The 228-nt window shown below is 68.9% G+C and overlaps 1 protein-coding gene across 1 annotated transcript in view; it reads left to right on the top strand.

Annotated features, from left to right (window-relative positions):
- Positions 1–4: 4 nt before the first annotated feature.
- LAMP5 (lysosomal-associated membrane protein family, member 5) overlaps positions 5–228 on the top strand; it is a gene marked incomplete at its 5' end in the record, with an annotated part of 8,657 nt that continues 8,433 nt past the window's right edge. The window contains one exon of the mRNA XM_010132091.1: positions 5–85. Coding sequence (XP_010130393.1) covers positions 5–85 — 81 coding nt within the window. The remainder of the gene's footprint in view (positions 86–228) is intronic.

Genomic DNA, 228 nt, shown 5'->3' with positions numbered 1-228 from the left:
GAAGGGCAAGTGCGGCACCAACGAGTCGGAGCTGGAGATCTCCTGGCTGGAGCAAGCGTACACCCTCAAACTCTTCTTCCTGAAGGTGCGGGGCTCCCCCCGCTCGCCCGGGAGCTGGCGGGGGGTGGGGGGTGCGTACGCGGCGGTATTGCCGTGGTCCTGACCGGACCTGTCTCGGCAGGAGGGGCACCACACGTCCCGGGGGCAGGAGGCTTTCTGGACGCCCAG

This window comes from Buceros rhinoceros, unplaced genomic scaffold (assembly GCF_000710305.1).
Source record: "Buceros rhinoceros silvestris isolate BGI_N320 unplaced genomic scaffold, ASM71030v1 scaffold8752, whole genome shotgun sequence".
Lineage (NCBI taxonomy): Eukaryota > Metazoa > Chordata > Aves > Bucerotiformes > Bucerotidae > Buceros > Buceros rhinoceros.
This window is presented reverse-complemented; position numbering and strand designations above follow the sequence as displayed.